The sequence below is a fragment of the Pristiophorus japonicus genome, chromosome 5 (assembly GCF_044704955.1).
Source record: "Pristiophorus japonicus isolate sPriJap1 chromosome 5, sPriJap1.hap1, whole genome shotgun sequence".
Lineage (NCBI taxonomy): Eukaryota > Metazoa > Chordata > Chondrichthyes > Pristiophoridae > Pristiophorus > Pristiophorus japonicus.
In genome coordinates this window covers 228,013,923-228,030,329 of record NC_091981.1, presented here as the reverse complement: position 1 = coordinate 228,030,329, position 16,407 = coordinate 228,013,923, and the positions used below count along the sequence as shown (strand labels likewise).

At 44.7% G+C, this 16,407-nt stretch overlaps 1 protein-coding gene across 1 annotated transcript in view; it reads left to right on the top strand.

Moving 5' to 3' along the window:
* Positions 1-16,407, top strand: part of LOC139264148 (alpha-2,8-sialyltransferase 8F-like) — a 100,942-nt gene that overhangs the window by 77,868 nt on the left and 6,667 nt on the right. The window contains exons 4-5 of the mRNA XM_070880234.1: positions 9,165-9,309; positions 16,070-16,182. Of these exons, the coding sequence (XP_070736335.1) occupies positions 9,165-9,309; positions 16,070-16,182 (258 nt within the window). The remainder of the gene's footprint in view (positions 1-9,164; positions 9,310-16,069; positions 16,183-16,407) is intronic.

Genomic DNA, 16,407 nt, shown 5'->3' with positions numbered 1-16,407 from the left:
AATCCCCCCCGAACTGAATAAGGCTCGGGAATGGAAAAGCACCCGACAGCGGCAGCCGCCCAGACCCCGAAGCAGCCTTCCCTTCAGGGATGGTGAATTTCGGCCCCCAAGTCTACAAGCAATTCATAAGTGAAAAGAAAGCCAAAATCGTAATCATATGAGAATAAACAAAATCCTAGTTCTACATATCTATGTATATAAGAATGGGGTACCTTACATACTGTTATAAAATGCCAGCTCATGACTGTAATTCCCATTTAGCCAGGACTACAACTCTAAGCAAGTCGCACACCCTTTTAATGTGTGGTTCTCTGAAGCCACATAGCCTGTGGATTTTAGTGAGCAACAGCAGCAGAACTTATGGCCGCGATTTTGCCAACCGTGGCGAGTCGGGGGCAGCCGGCATTGGTGGCGTTTGGGGAAGCCGCTCCTGGCTCCAGCCCGCCCTCTCACAACAATCATCCCCAGATTGGGCTAGTTGAGCCCGCCCTGTGAGGATCTCGGCAAATTAACAAGAAGTGGGTCTGATGACGTCATTTGATGACACGTCATCAGCTGGTTTCCTTAAAGGGAGCGTGGACAACTTTTTTTGACATTTGATCTGTCAGTGTTTTGCTGAATTGAGGTGCTACAAACACTGACGAACACTGCACAAAGGTGCAGGGCTGCACCCAGGCTCTCCCATGACTTATGCTTATGGAGAGAGTCACAGGACGCAGAGGGGTCCAGCCCACTTCCAATGGGCAGAAGAGACCTCCCCAGGACATCAATCCAGCCTGGTTGCACATTGCACAGGAGGGCACAACCAGGGATGTTGTCAGGAGGAACTGGCAGCAGTGGCGCAAACCTTTTAATGATCTCAGTAGATCACGAAACGTTACTGCAAAGCCACACTCAACCTTATCCTGCTGTGCCACTTATCACATCCCCATCATTCTGCCTTCCCTACCCAATTCTGCAAATCCTTACTCACACCAACTTACCTTGCACCTCCACCCATCCCTCTCACCCTATCTACATTATCACAACCCCATCTCACTAGCCACCCATCACACTCACCCTCATCCTCGTGCAAACACACCAACTAACAACACACAAGGGTAACCACCTGTGTGTTTTTGCTAATGTTCATGTAAAGTTTCTGTTAATGTGTTGTCAAACATTGAAATTTTTATTTTCAACACTTTTTTTCTTGGAAAGATTTGTGTCCACCTTTGGAAGTGGCTTAGTGAGTTGTAGTGAATGGTCAGACATAAGGGTACCCCGCACAACAGTGAAGAGTGTGAAAGGAATGGCTTGGGCATTGCAAGGCTGCTTTATGGTGCTGGTGTGGGGTGGTGCCAACCTGGCACATCATGTGACAGGCACTTACCATTTTACGAAATTTTTAATGAGTTTGCCATCCTTCGGGTTTCACGCCAGGTAAGTGTGTCGGGTTCTCAGTGATTCTCCATTGCTTTGACTAGTTGACAACTTCAGAAGTGGTATAAAAGCATGAAGTGAAGTAAATCTGGCCATGGTGAGTCCATCCCTGGCATCTCAGGTTGGGTGTTGATGCCCTGTGCCCTGTGCAGCATCAGGTGATTGCGGATAAGGTTGGTGTTGTTGTTGATGATGTTGGTGTGTTTAGTGATTTTAGTGTTGGGGTTGATCATGGTGGGATTCTGAGGACCAAGGTGAGATTTTATCAAGGGCACCGATGCTGTTGGAATAGTTGGCAGCTGAATTGAGATAGAAGCACAGAAACATAGAAATTTATAGAAGGAGGCCATTTTGGCCCATCGTGTCCACACCGGCCGACAAAGAGCCGCATGGCCCTTGGTCAGCAGCACTGAAGGTTACATATAAACCTATGAACAATGACGGAAAGACGAAGAGCACCCAGCCCAACCAATCCATCTCACTACAACTGTGAGACCCCTTATACTGAAACATTCTACACTCCACCCCAACTGGAGCCATGTGATCTCCTGGGAAAGGCAAAAAAACAGATAATAACCCAGGCCAATTTAGGGAGAAAAAAAATCTGGGAAAATTGCTCTCCGACCCATCTAGGCAATCGAAACTAGTCCAGGAGATGGCCCTGGCCATATTCAATTCCCTGCAGTAATTACCATTATATCTGCGCCGGCCAACAAAAGGTCATCCAGTCTAATCCCAATTACCAGCTCTAGGTCCGTAACCCTGCAGGTTACGACACTTTAAGTGCCCATCCAAGCCGCTCTTAAAAGTGGTGAGGGTTTCTGCATCCACCACTCTTCCAGGCAGCAAGTTCCAGATCCCAACAACCCTCTGTGTAAAAAAGCCCCCCCTCAAATCTCCTGTAAAACTTCCACCAACCACCTTAAAACTATGCCCCCTCATAATAGACCCCTCCACCAATGGAAATAGACCCTTACTATCCACTATGTCTAGGCCCCTCAATATTTTGTACACCTCGATGATGTCTCCTCTCAACCTCCTCTGTTCCAATGAGAACAAACCCAGCCTATCCAATCTGTCCTCATAGCTAACATTCTCAATTCCAGGCATCTTAGTAAATCTCCTCTGCACCCTCTCCAGTGCAATCATGTCCTTCCTATAATACGGCGACCAGAACTGCACGCAGTACGCCAGCCGTGGCCTAACCAAAGTATTATACAATTTAAAGATAACCTCCCTGCTCTTATATTCTATGCCTCGGCCAATAAAGGCAAGCCTTCCGTATGCCTTCTTAATCACCTTATCCACCTGGCCTGCTACTTTCAGGGCAAGCACTCCAAGGTCCCTTTGTTCATCTACACTATTAAGTCGCCTACCATTTAATGTGTATAGCCTTTCCCTATTAGCCCTCCCAAAGTGCATCATTTCATACTTCTCTGAATTAAATTCCATTTGCCACTGCTCTGCCCACCTGACCAGTAGATTGATATCCTCCTGCAGCCCATGACTTTCCTCTTCATTATCAACCACACAGCCAATTTTAGTGTCGTCTGCAAACTTCTTAATCATACTCCCTATATTCAAATCTAAATCGTTGAAATACAACAAAAAAAGCAAGGGACCCAATACAGAGCACTGCGGAACCACACTAGAAACATCCTTCCAATCACAAAAACATCCATCAACCATTACCCTTTGCTTCCTACCTCCAAGCCAATTTTGGATCCAACTTGCCACTTTGCCCTGGATCACATAAGCTTTAACCTTCGTGACCAGTCTACCATGTGGGACCTTATCAAAAGCTTTGCTAAAGTCCATATACACTACATCATACGCAATACCTTCATTCATCCTCATGGTTACCTCCTCAAAAATTTCAATCAGGTTAGTCAAACACGATCTTCCCTGAAAAAATCTGTGCTGGCTGTCCCGAATTAATCATTGCCATTCCAAATGTAGATTTATCCTGTCTTTCAGCATTTAAAAAAATAATTTTCCCACCACTGAGGTTCGGCTGACAGGCCTGCAATTACTCGGTCTATCCCTTTCTCCCTTCTTAAACAAGGGTACTACATTAGCAATACTGCAATGCCCGAATCCAAAGAGGACTGGAAAATGATGGTCAAGGCCTCTGCTATTTCCTCTTTTACTTCGCTCAACAGCCTGGGATGCATTTCATCCAAGCCTGGGGACTTATCTACTTTCAAAGCTGCTAAACCCCTTAATACTTCCTTTCTCACTTTATTTATTTTATCCAGAATATCACACTCCTCCTCGATAGCAGTATCTACATTGCCCTGTCCTTTGTAAAAACAGATGCAAAATATTCGTTAAGAACCATATCAACATCTTCCGCCTCCACACAAAGATTATCCTCATGGTCTTTAATAGGCCCTACCCTTTCTTTAGTTACCCTCTTACTCAATATATTAATGGAACATCTTAGGGTTTTCTTTACTTTTACTAGCCAAGAATTTCTCGTGCTCTCCGGAGTACAAACCGGACGGTCTGCACCTGGGCAGGACCGTAACCAATGTCCTAGGGGGAGTGTTTACTAGTACTGTTGGGGAGGAGTTAACCTAATATGACAGGGGGGTGGGAACCAATGCAGGGAGACAGAGGGAAACAAAATGGAGACAGAAGCAAAAGACAGAAAGGAGATGAGTAAAAGTGGAAGGCAGAGAAACCCAAGGCAAAAAACAAAAAGGGCCAATGTACAGCAAAATTCTAAAGGGTCAAAGTGTAATAAAAAGGCAAGCCTGAAAGCTCGGTGCCTCAATGCGAGGAGTATTCAGAACCCAGGAGAGGGCTCTGAGCTAGTTAGAGTGTGTGAGAGCGCAGATGAACAGGACCCCAAAAAAGACAGGAGCAACAGAGCAGAGTAGCACTGGGGTAAGTGTAAACCACAAGGTGATAGGAAGGGACAATATGTATGAATATAAAGAGGCTGCAGGAGGGGTCAAAACTAAAAATCATGGTTTAAAAACTAGTATTAAAATACTTTACCTAAACGCACACAGCATTCGAAATAAAGTAAATGAGTTGACGGCACAAATCATTACAAATGGGTATGATTTGGTGGCCATTACAGAAACGTGGTTGCAGGGTGGCCAAGACTGGGAATTAAACATACAGGGGTATCTGACAATTCGGAAGGACAGACAAGAAGGGAAAGGAGGTGGGGTAGCTCTGTTAATAAAGGATGATATCAGGGCAGTTGTGAGAGATGATATTGGCTCGAATGAACAAAATGTTGAATCATTGTGGGTGGAGATAAGAGATAGTAAGGGGAAAAAGTCACTGGTGGGCGTAGTTTATAGGCCCCCAAATAATAGCTTCACGGTGGGGCGAACAATAATCAAAGGAATAATAGAGGCATGTGAAAAAGGAACGTCCGAAATCATGGGGGATTTTAACCTACATATCGATTGGACAAATCAAATCGCATGGGGTAGCCTGGAGGAGGAATTCATAGAATGCATATGGGATTGTTTCTTAGAATAGTATGTTACAGAACCTACAAGGGAGCAAGCTATCTTAGATCTGGTCCTGTGTAATGAGACAGGAATAATAAACGATCTCCTAGTAAAAGATCCTCTCGGAATGAGTGATCACAGTATGGTTGAATTTGTAATACAGATTGAGGGTGAGGAAGTAGTGTCTCAAACGAGCATACTATGTTTAAACAAAGGGGACTACAGTGGGATGAGGGCAGAGTTAGCTAAAGTAGACTGGGAACACAGACTAAACGGTGGCACAATTGAGGAACAGTGGAGGATGTTTAAGGAGCTCTTTCATATGGCTCAACAAAAATATATTCCAGTGAAAAAGAAGGGCGGTAAGAGAAGGGATAACCAGCCGTGGATAACCAAGGAAATAAAGGAGAGTATCAAATTAAAAAACAATAAGTTGTAAGGTGGCCAAGGTTAGTAGGAAACAAAGATTAGTGGGAATGAGGGTTGTGTAGAGGACACAGAGAGGCTGCAAAGAGCTTTAGATAGGTTAAGCGAATGGGCTAAGGTTTGGCAGATAGAATACAATGTCGGAAAATGTGAGGTCATCCACCTTGGAAAAAAAAACAGTAAAAGGGAATATTATTTGAATGGGGAGAAATTACAACATGCTGTGGTGCAGAGGGACCTGGGGGTCCTTGTGCATGAATCCCAAAAAGTTAGTTTGCAGGTGCAGCAGGTAATCAGGAAGGTGAATGGAATGTTGGCCTTCATTGCGAGAGGGATGGAGTACAAAAGCAGGGAGGTCCTGCAGCAACTGTTCAGAGTATTGGTGAGGCCGCACCTGGAGTACTGCATGCAGTTTTGGTCACCTTACTTAAGGAAGGATATACTAGCTTTGGAGTGGGTACAGAGACGATTTACTAGGCTGATTCCATAGATGAGGGGGTTACCTTATGATGATAGATCGAGTAGACTGGGTCTTTACTCGTTGGAGTTCAGAAGGATGAGGGGTGATCTTATAGAAGCATTTAAAATAATGAAAGGGATAGACAAGATAGAGGCAGAGAGGTTGTTTTCACTGGTCGGGGAGACTAGAACTAGGGGGCACAGCCTCAAAATACGGGGGAGCCAATTTAAAACTGAGTTGAGAAGGAATTTCTTCTCCCAGAGGGTTGTGAATCTGTGGATTTCTCTGCCCAAGGAAGCAGTTGAGGCTAGCTCATTGAATGTATTCAAATCACAGATAGATAGATTTTTAACCAATAAGGGAATTAAGGGTTATGGGGAACGGGCAGGTAAGTGGAGCTGAGTCCACGGCCAGATCAGCCATGATCTTTTTGAATGGCGAAGCAGGCTCAAGGGGCTAGATGGCCTACTCCTGTTCCTAATTCTTATGTTCTTATGTTCTCTCTCAGCATTCCTAATATCTTTTTTCATTTTTCTTCTTAACTTTCTAAATTCCTCTTAAGATTCTATAATATTTCGCCATTGGTGTATGACTTAAACGTCCTTTTTTTTTCCTTAATCCTACCCTGTAAGTCCGTTGACATCCAGGGGCTCTAGAATTATTATTCCCAATCTTTTTCTTTAAGGGCACATGTTTGGCCTCAGCCTTCTGGATCTCCTCCTTCAATGCCTCCCACTGTTCCGACACTGATTTACCCACGAGTAGCTGTTTCCAGTCCACTGTGGCCAAATCACTACTTAACTTCGCAAAATTAGCTTTTTCCCAATTCGGGACTTTTATTCCATTCCTATCCTTGTCATTATCCATAACCAACTTGAATCATGGTCACTGGCACCCAAGTGCACTCCCACTACATTGACTATATCCTGGAGTTCAGCCTCTGTCTTTGTATTCACTGAGGCATACAAAAGCATGGGGCTTACGCTTAACATCCGTAAGACAAATTTCCTCCACCAGCCTGTCACCGCCACACAGCACTGCCCTCCAGTCATCAAGATCCCCGGGGCGGCCCTGGACAACGTGGACCATTTCCCACATCTCGGGAGCCTCTTATCAACAAAGGCAGACATTGATGTGGAGATTCAGCACCGCCTCCAGTGCGCCAATGCAGCATTCGGCCTTCTGAGGAAAAGAGTGTTTGAAGCACAGGCACCTCAAATCTACCAGAAACTCATGGTCTACAGGGCTGTAGTAATACCCGCCCTCCTGTACGGATCTGAGACATGGACGATGTACAGAAGGCACCTCAAGTCGCTGGAGATATATCACTAACGATGTCTCCGCAAGATCCTGCAAATCCCTGGGAGAACAGGCACACCAACATCAGTGTCCTCAACCAGGCAAACATCCCCAGTATTGATGCACTGACCACACTCGATCAGCTTCGCTGGGCAGGCCACAGAGTACACATGCCAGATACAAGACTCCCAAAGCAAATGCTTTATGTGGAATTCCTTCATGGTAAACGAGCCAAAGGAGGACAGCGGAAACATTATAAGGACACCCTCAAAGCCTCCCTGGTAAAGTGCGACATCACCACTGATACCTGGGAGACCCTGGCCGCAGACCGCCCGAGGTGGAAAAAGTCCATCCGGGAGGGCGTTGAGCTCTTCGAGTCTCAACGCAAAGAGCATGAAGAGGCCAAGCGCAGGCAGTGGAAGGAGCGCATGGCAAACCACCCTACCGACCCCCTCCCCCGACGAATGTCTGTCCCACCTGTAACAGGGTCTGTGGCTCTCGTATCGGACTGTTCAGCCATCAACGAACTCACTTTGGGAGTGGAAGCAAGTCTTCCTCGATTCTGAGGGACTGCCTATGATGATAATGCTCTCCCACTATGATGCTGATGCTCTCTCCCTTCAACCCGCCCAGCTTCATTCCCCAAAACTAAATCCAAGACCGTGTTGGGCTTGTTACATACTGATGAAAAAAGTTCTCTTGAATGCATTTCAAGAATTCCGCACCCTCGAAACCCTTCACACTACATTTGTCCCAATAAATATTTGGATAGTTAAAATCCCCTACTATTACTACCCTATGGTTTCTGGACTTAACAGCAATTTGCCTACATATTTTCTCCTTTATCTCCCTCCCACTGTTTGGGGGGTCGATAATACACAGTGTTTGGGGGGTCTATAATACCAGCAGTGTGATCGCCCCTTTTTTATTTTTCATTTCGACTCATATGGCCCCATTTGTTGATCCCTCTAACATATCTTCCCTGCTCATTGCTGTAATAGTTTTTTTAATCACTGCAAACTGTTCCAAATTGCATACAGCTCAAAAATGTCTTCCAAATCCTGAAGGCTTCAGCTTCTGAGATTGGAAAGTGAACCGTGAAAGTGACAGTGGGGCCGCCTCCAAACCCGCACTCGCAGGGCTGGGAAGATTCCGGCCTGTGTCCAACCAGCGCCTTTGAGTGGAGCCATAGTAAGCATCAGAAGCCAGGCTATAGTCTGGAGACTATCCATGACCAATGTCACAGGAGATGTGTTATTTCTAAAATAACATTCCAGGAATCTAAAGACCAATCAATTAGATCAGATCAAAGATGGTGCATTGAAAAGCATTACTTTGCTTCATGTGATTTTGTAAAAGTGAATGACTTTGGAAATTAAACTACAGTGTGTTTTTCCTCATTGTTAACTGTTCAGTTCTGCCATTGTCTGAGCAGTTCTACTGCCAACAGCTTTATCTTCAACAGTAGGTTATATTAAAGTCCCTATTTAGTTCTAGGAACATTACAAAGGAACCATATTGGCAAGAGAAGACAGGTGCATCAGATATGGGTTGTAAAATTTAACTACTGCATTCCTGCTTGTATAATAAAGAAAGAAGAAAGATTTGCATTTATATAGTGCGTTTCACAACTCAGGATGTCCCAAAGCACTTTACAGTCAATTAAGTACTTTTTGAAGTGGAGTAACTGTTGTAATGTATGAAATGCGGCAGTCAATGTGTGCACAGCAAGCTCCCACAAACAGCAATGTAATAATGGCCAAATAATCTATTTTTTAGTGATGTTGGTTGAGGGATAAATATTGGCCAGGACACCAGGTGTAACTCCCCTACTCTTCTTCAAGTAGTGCCATGGGATCTTTTACATCCACCTGAGAGGGCAGACAGAGCCTCAGTTTAACGTCTCATCCAAAAGATGGCACCTCCTACAGTGCAGCACACCACTCGGAGTGTCAGCCTAGACTTTTGTCCTCAAGTCTCGCATAGAAATTGAACTCAAAACCTGCTGACTCATAGGTGAGAGTGCTCCCAACTGAGCCACAGCTGACACTCAATGACACACAAAATGGTTTATCTTTCAGGTCAGAGTTGGAGAAATGTTGTAATGCAACTCAAAATTTTGTTGTTACACAAGTTAATACGCCACTGGGAACAAATCTGAGCTTTGATGCAGAACCTAAAAGAATAATGAGGATTACAGAAGATATTCTTAAACTGATTCCTAAGGTAAGCTGTGATTTGTGCTCAGGTATAAATACAAGAATAAGTCAAATTTCAGTAACAGAAAAAATGTTCTAACAGGAATTCATATTTTCACTAAAAATATTGATTCAGATATTTTCACGTTGCAGTGTATTACCCATGCTATTTTCTTTTAGGATTAAAATACAGTACAGGGGGTCTCTTCAACTGTTAGTGCCAAACGCACCTAAGAGAGCAGTATGGAGAATGGAAGAATGCTTGCACCAGTGTGAGTGTATTGCACAAAGTCCCAAAGGCAGTACGGAGAATGGAAGAATGCTTGCACCAGTGTGAGTGTATTGCACAAAGTCCCAAATTCCCAGAATCAATGCAGGAAGATGATTAAGAACATAAGAACATAAGAAATAGGAGCAGGAGTAGGCCATTGGGCCCCTCAAACCTGCTCTGCCATTTGACAAGCTCATGGCTGATCTGATCTTACTCTCAACTCCACTTTCCTGCCTGTTCCTTACAATCCTTGATTCCACTATAGTTCAAGAATTTCTCTATCTCAGCCTTGAATGTATTCAATGACTCAGCTTCCACAGCTCTCTGGGGTAGAGAATTCCAAAAATTCATGACCCTCTGAGAGAAGAAATTCCTCCTTATCTCTGTCTTAAATGGTCGACCCCTTGTTCTGAAACTATGCCCCTTAGTGCTAGATTCCTCCATGAGTGGAAACATCCCCTCAGCATCTACCCTGTCAAGCTCCCTCAGAATTTTATATGTTTCAATAAGATCACCTCTCATTCTTCGAAACTCCAATGAATACAATGAACCTTTCCTCATAAGATAACCCCTTCATCCCAGGAATCAACCTAGTGAACCTTCTCTGAACTGCCTCCAATGCAAGTATATCGCTCCTTAAATAAGGAGACCAAAGCTGTATGTAGTACTTAATGGGTGGTCTCACCAATGCCCTGTACAGTTGTAGCAAGACTTCCCCATGTTTGTACTCCATCCCCCTTGCAATAAAGGCCAACATTGCATTGTGGGTGCAGTCTATGGCACCCTGTACTATGGGGAAGCCCACTATCCTGGCAAATCACATGTACACTCGTGCTGCTTCTCTTTGGTCATGAGGAAGAAAATGTAGTCCCTTCACCTTCTGCAGAGAGCATCTGTGACCTCGCGAATGCAACAATGGACAGCGAACTGAGATATGTTAGACATGTTGCCTGTTGCATACTGGAAGGATCTGCTGGCATAGAAATTGAGGGCGATGGTGACCTTGACTGCCACTGAAAGAGTCGTGCTCACCCTGGTCTGAGGCTCAAGATCTGGTTGCAGGAGGTAGAACAGCTCTGTGACCACATCCTTGGTGAAGGGAAGCCTTCTAAGACACTGTTCCTCAGTGAAATTGATGTAGGAGAACTGCTGCCGGAATACCCTGGGAGGATAAAGTCTCCTGTTGAGAGCTCTGTTGGTCCTTCTCCCTTTTACAATCATTCTCTCTACCTCTGCTGCCTCCGATGTTGATGCTAGAGGGAGAGGTCCAGTGCTAGTACAGCCCCCATTAACATATGGAAATGTTGCACTTTTGAATCTCACCTAAATTAAAGTGATTAATTTTCTGAAATCGCTCAAAACACCTGTTTACCTATGTGAAACTGACATGGCAGCATTCTTTGCCGAGTAAAAATAAACCGGATGTTGATGCCTTTAATTACCGGTCCTCCAACGGCCATATATATATCCAAAGGGATCAAGAGGTATGGAGAGAAAGCAGGAAAGGGGTACTGAGGTGAATGATCAGCCATGATCTTATTGAATGGTGGTGCAGGCTCGAAGGGCCGAATGGCCTAATTCTGCACCTATTTTCTATGTTTCTATCTCCTCTACCTGCCATTGCTAACGGCAGGTGCTGAGGCAGGGGACAAGAGTGAAGTTCTGATCCAAGGCGCCAACTGGCGCACCGCCTGACATCATGATAACCGGGGTGCTAGGAACTGAGGTGCTAAGTCTTCGTGCTAGTGCAAAAGCAACAGGGAATTTCATGGGCATTCAATTCACCCATTTGCGCCCCATTATTTCCCGTGGAGGCGTTAATAGAAGGAGCAAAGGAGGCCCATTTCTCTCCCAGTATCTCTAAGTCATGCAGAAAAATAAAAGCAATTACCCTGTTTTTCACCTACAAATTGTGAAGGAAAGCACAAGATGTTTTTAGGCCTCTAGTCACGCATACTGTCCTGGATGTTTCATTATGGCATGACAAGTGTTATTGTGAACAAGACCCCCAGAAATGAAGTATTTCATTTCTTCAAGATGGCCAATCAGTTTATCATTAATCATCTTGGGCCCAGTGTCCATTTCCTTGTTTCAAGACTATCTTGGCTATCTCGTTTTACAATGTCGACATCTCACAAGCATTGTCAGCTAAATTGTGCCATGATATATTAAACCCCAAAGCACAATGACAACAACAACAACTTGTATTTATATAGCACCTTTACCGTAATGAAATGTCCCAAGGCGCTTCACAGGAGTATTATGAGATAAGTAATTTGGCACCGAGCCGCATAAATAGAAATTAGCGCAGGTGACCAAAAGGGTCAAAGAGGTATGTTTTAAGGAGCGTCTTCAAGGAGGAAAGAAAGATAGGGAGGCAGAAAGATTTAGGCAGGGACTTCCAGAGCTTAGGGTCTAGGCAACAGAAGGCACGGCTACAAATAGTTGAGCGATTATAATCAGGGATGCTCACGAGGACAGAATTAGAGTAGCGCAGACATCTCGAGGGGTTGTGGGGCTGGAGGAGATTACAGGGATAGGGAAGGGTGAGGCCATGGAGGGATTTGAAAATAAGGATGAGAATTTTGAAATCGAGGCATTGCTTAACCGGAAGCCAATGTAGGTCAGCGAGCACAGGGCTGGATGGGTGTGCGGGACTTGGTGCAAGTTAGGACACAGGCAGCCAAGTTTTGGATCACTTCTAGTTTACATAGGGTAGAATGTGGGAAGCCAGCCAAGAGTCCATTGGAATAGTCAAGTCCAGAGGTAACAAAGGCATGGATAAGGGCTTCAGATGCGGAGACAGGCAATATTATAGAGGTGGCCAGTGGAGATACTGGAAGAGATAAAAATTGATAAAGAGGAGTTACTAGAAAGGCTGTCTGTATTTAAAGTTGTAAGTCACCAGGACCAGATGGAATTCACCTTAGGATGTTGAGGGAAGTTAAGGAGGAAATCGCGGAGGCACTGGCCATAGTCTTCCAATTCTCCTTAGATACGGTGGTGGGGGATTGGAGAATTGCAAATCTCAAAAAGGGTGTAAGGATAAACCCAGCAACTACAGGCCAGTCAGTTTAACCTCAGTAGTGGAGAAGCTTTGAGAAACGATAATCAGGGACAAAGTTAACAGTCACTTTGAGAAGTGTGGATTAATTAAGGTAGCCAGCATGGATTTGTTAAAAACATGTTTAACTAACTTGCTCAAGTTTTTTGATGAGTCAACAAAGAGGGTTGATGAGGGCAATGTGACTGACATGGTGTACATGGACTTCCAAAAGGAGTTTGATAAAGTGCCACATAATAGGCTTGCCAGCAAGTTCAAGCCCATGGAATAAAAGGGAGAGTGGTAGCACGAAAACAAAATTGACTAAGTGACAGGAAACAGAGCAGAGGTGAATAGTTGTTTTTTGGATTGGAGGAAGGTATACAGTGGTGTTCCCCAGGGGTCGGTCTCAGGACCACTGCTTTTCTTCACATATATTAATGACTTGGACTTGGGTGTACAGGGCACAATTTCAAAATTTGTAGATGACAAAAAACTTGGAAGTATAGTGAACAGTGAGGAAGATAGTGATAGACTACAAGAGGACATAGACAGGCTGGTGAAATGGGCTGACATGTGGCAGATGAAATTTAATGCAGAAAAGTGCAAAGTGATGCATTTTGGTCGGAAGAATGAGGAGCGGCAAAATAAACTAAAGGGTACAATCCTAAAGGAGGTGCATGAACAGAGAGACCTGGGGTATATGTACGCAAATCATTGAAGATGGCAGGGCAGGTTGAGAAAACAGTTAAAAATGCATACAGGATCCTGGGCTTAATAAATAGAGTGGAAAAACAAGGAAGTTATGATGAACCTTTATAAAACACTGGTTCAGCCACAACCAGAGTATTGTGTCCAATTTTGGGCACTGCACTTTCATCATCATCATCATAGGCAGTCCTTCGAATCGAGGATAACTTGCTTCCACATCAAAAAGTTCACAGGTGTTTCAATGAAGGACCTAATATTCCTGGTCCCGAACTAAATCTTGAAGGGTGGAAGATGCCTGTGCGTGGATTTTTTTTAATGTGTGGTGGCTGTTGCACACCAGCCACCACACGGGCTTAACAGAGCTAGGTCTTGGTCCAGTGGCTGGATTAAACAGACGACTGAAGACCAGCTCTGCTGCACGGATCTAGTGCGCACACATATCCACTCCAGGGAACAGCACTTGTTGGAGAAGGAGAGTGACGGCAGTGAAAAGGGCAACTGGATTGGATGTCACCACAATCCAGGTCGATGATTGGAGCGTGGGCAGGTACAGCAGGAGCTACGAGGTTGGGGCAAAGTGAGAGCGAGAGATTGTAGAGAGATGTGATCAGGGCCCAGGAGAGGTTTGAAATCGGGGCCCAGGACCACATGAGGAGAGAGGGGAGGAGGAGGAAGAGGAGGAGGATAAGGAGCCCGGCGATGAACCCATGCCACCACTCCCCCCCAACACCACAGGGGAAGCCTCATGGAGCTTTCGCTACTGCAAAAGTGTTACATCAGTAGCTCATAAATCAATGCTTTGCTTGAACAGCGAGAGTTACGTTTCACCTTTGCCTGCTCACTCTATTGAACCATGTTGACTATTATCCCTCATTTTCTAAAAGTACAAGAATGGTTAAGTTGAACAAAAAGATTTTTAAAAATTTTATATTTTGAAAACTTTAACAGCAAATAAATAATTTCTCCTCCTCAACAAATTTGTAAATGGTAAATTTTTTGAAAGAATATTAACAATAATAAGAAAAGTAATGATATAACAACACAACAACAAAAACAGCAGCAACAGCAGCAAGAACAACAACAAACAATCAACCAACCAACACCCCACACCTTGCACCAATTTTAACTGCAGTCAACATTCCCACCACCTCTGCCCCCACCCCGCCCACCCCCCCGATCTTTACCTGCAATTGCTTCCTCCCAATACCCCTACCCACGTTGGGACCAGGAAGTTGTGCAGCAAGGTATCTGGAGCGTTGCTGTTGTTGGGGGATAGACAATGGCGATGACATGTGTGGATCCACTGGAGAAGCTCAGGGTGTGGAAGACCCGGCCTCTGAGTCAGAAGACTGTTCTAGCTCCCCACCCTCAGGGGCTGTCGGTCTGGGTGGTGTGACACTGGGGGATGCAGTGCCAAATGCCGAGACCATCAATTGCCACATGGCATTGACAGATTCGGTGTTTTCCCGCACCGCCGCAATCAGCTGCGACATGTCCGCCGATTGTCGGGCAGATTGTGTGGCGATGTTGCCAGAAATACTACCCAGGGCCCGGAAGAGTTCTCAACCTAAATCAACGCTCGCTCTTGACAGTCCCACCATGTCCAGGTTTGCACCTGCCTGTCTCTGAGCTTACCGGCTTTGGCGACTCAACCTCCGTGGAGGCGGCATACGGGCTTGTACACTCGGGGTGCATTGCTGCACACCACTTGATCCCGCTGACTCTGAGGTGAACCCATGAAAGTTGAATCCCTCTGAGGGACTGCTGGCCGCAGCTAAAATATGTGCTGATTCGTCCAACCACACCATCCCCACCTCTGCCTCCACCATCAACTCCTCCTCCACCTCCACCACCACTGACTCTAACATCAATCCCTCCCACAACAGCTGTTTCTATAAGGTCCTCTGGGCACTCCTCTTCTTCCTCCTCATCGACCTCGTCCTCGTCGACCCATGTATGACAGGATGAGGCGGAGGTGGAGGCTTCCATGGTGGGATGGTGCACATGCGACTCCTCATCTGGAAATAGAAAATAACATGAATGCTTAGCAGCAGGGGAGGGGGTAGGCTGACATGACTATGGTCACATCGCGCAGGCTTATTTGAAGGACCACCACTACTGTATTATATGTCGTCGAGAGGCACTACATGAAATTACCCTAACCCAAATCCACAGACACTACATGACATTACATTACATGACCCCAACATTACATTATATGACCCCAACACAGCCTGGGGATTTTGCAGGACTTACCCTCAGCTGAAGTTGTTGAATCAGCACTACCACAGGTAGCTGTTCCATTGTGGGCACCCACCAGGGCTGCCGCACATTCCTCCACCTCTGTTAATTGCTGGATATTGGGTGGACCACACCCTCTGCAAAAATGCCAATAGCACTGATTCATGCAGCAACTGGCTGATCTTACCAACTTAGTTGAGGAAAAGGAAGCATTAATATTCCAAAATACTTGTCAAACAAACAACTATTTTGAACTGACAGCATTCATATAATCTGTGAGTGTAAGATTGAATTCCTTGTCCTGTTAACTTTTCTTTTTGGCTCTGAAATGCACTTTGGAACCAAGCACAAAAACAATCATTTTGTTACTATTTCCACATTGAGTATCTCCTTATCTAAATATACTTTAAAGTAATTCTATTTATTTGATTAGGTGTAGATTAAAAACTGATTTTTGTATAATTATAGGAACTTCTGAATTGTAATAGTGATGGTAATTGCATATTGTTTATTTTTTTTTAGACAGATCCTTTCAAAGACCATGTATTTAAACGTTGCTCTGTTGTTGGAAATGGAGGAGTTCTAACTAACAGCAGCTGTGGAATGGAAATAAATCAGGCTGACTTTGTATTCAGGTATGAACCAAAGCAGCTGCAGGAGTATGTCTCTGGTTGTTCCTGCTAATAAATGTGAGGGGAATACCAGACGCAGGTAAAATCTTTTTTTAAATATTCATCCTGTAAGGTGCTATCATTGCAACAATCTTTTTAGCTGCTGGCCAGAGGTATGTATATAACCCACTATTTCTTCAGTGATATGCTGGTTTAGTCAGAGTTAAAATATAAATAGAGTGAAGTTGA